This window comes from Echinops telfairi, unplaced genomic scaffold (genome assembly GCF_000313985.2).
Source record: "Echinops telfairi isolate 266 unplaced genomic scaffold, ASM31398v2 ScPeMD7_7469;HRSCAF=8507_1, whole genome shotgun sequence".
NCBI lineage: Eukaryota > Metazoa > Chordata > Mammalia > Afrosoricida > Tenrecidae > Echinops > Echinops telfairi.
Genome location: NW_022111373.1, coordinates 117,358,950 through 117,360,450, shown reverse-complemented (window position 1 = coordinate 117,360,450; position 1,501 = coordinate 117,358,950). Strand labels below are relative to the sequence as shown.

Below are 1,501 nucleotides of genomic sequence, written 5' to 3'. Positions count from 1 at the left end.
GGAGTGGTGCCATGAAGAGAGGCCAGTTTTTAAAAAAGTGTTCCACACCTATGTCATGGCAATTGCCTCAGGTATGCAGAGGAAGTGTCCTGAGGCAGGATCTGGAGGAGGAATAACTGCATCCCTGAGGTCAAGGGTAGTAAACTGGTGAGATTGGAGTTTGAGGATGCAGCTCAGGCAACTGGGTTCCATTCACTGAAAGAATCCAGCCGTCACTGTTTTAGGAGAGAAGACGGGCTTGGTTTAGGATTAGGTTCTGTGGGAGTTGAAGTGCAGGGCGGACTGCAAGGTGGAACAGCCACCAGCAGCTTTCAAAGCTTTGTTTGGGTCTCAAGTATGAGGGAAGTGCTGAAGGTGGCTCCACAGACAGCGTGTCCACGAGACAGGCTGAGGCTAGAACTTGAGATCCGACATCGAAAGCTAGTAGTTAGCTTTGTAAAGTAGCCCCAAACCAAACCAACCCACTGCCATCAACTGGACTCTGGTTCTTACATAGTGACCCTTCGGTGATGAAGTAAGGAGTTAGGCTGCTAAATGCAAAGGCAGCAGTTCGAAACAGCCAGTTGCTCCTAAGGTGAAAAATGAGGCAATCTTAGAAACCCACAAGGGTAGTTCTACTCTAGCCTGTTGGGTCACTGAGAGTTAGAATTGACTCGATGTCACTTGAATTTGAAGGGTTTTTTGTTTATCTGACTGTGCTCTTTTGAGCATGTCCGGGGCTGTGACACTTTGGTGGAACAGTGCCTCATCTTTCTCCTGAGGGAGCCCACTCTAAGGTACCTAACAAACACTACACACGGTTGATCCTGAGTCGGGATGGTTTCAGAGAGCCTAACAACCCACTGAGAGCGGTTGTCACACGGATCTAAGTTTTGCGGGGACGGAATCTTTGGCTTCCCTGAGTCTCACAGGGTTCATGACCTACAAATAACCCAAAGAGACAAGCACAGAGAGGCGGGGGAGGGGTGTGCGTATCAGGAATCAGACCTAAGAGGAACCACAGCAAGGGAAGTATCTCAGAATCCATGAACACTAGCAATGCAACACAACGATCTACATGACAGGGAGGGCGGGCAAAAGGTGGTGCGCGCAGCCCGGTGGACTGGACCGGTCGGGCCCCTGCCCCTGCCCCTGCCCTCGGCACAGCCCCCCGTCGGCCGGCCTCACCCCGGCGGAAGGGCTCCAGCAGCACGTCGGCCCGGGAGCACAGGCGCTGCACCACCGTCGCGCCCTGCGGCTGCTTCAGGTCCACGAGCACAGAGCGCTTGCCCCGGGACAGATGGCTCACGTCCCCTTGGCCGCCGGGCCGGTCCACGCGTACCACTTGCGCCCCGAAGTCGGCCAGGATCATGCCGCAGAGCGGGCCCGGGGCCAGGCCCGCCAGCTCCACCACGCAGATCCCGCGCAGCGCCATGACGGCCGCGAGCACCAGCGGAAGTCTGCACACGCCGCCACTGCCCGACCACCACCCGGAACGCTGGGAAAACTCGGGCCCGCCCCC

At 56.5% G+C, this 1,501-nt stretch overlaps 1 protein-coding gene across 1 annotated transcript in view; it reads right to left on the bottom strand.

Annotated features, from left to right (window-relative positions):
• AMACR (alpha-methylacyl-CoA racemase) overlaps positions 1-1,414 on the bottom strand; it is a 16,721-nt gene extending 15,307 nt beyond the window's left edge. Inside the window, exon 1 of the mRNA XM_004698367.2 lies at positions 1,168-1,414. Coding sequence (XP_004698424.1) covers positions 1,168-1,414 — 247 coding nt within the window. The remainder of the gene's footprint in view (positions 1-1,167) is intronic.
• Between the last annotated feature and the right edge of the window lie 87 nt (positions 1,415-1,501).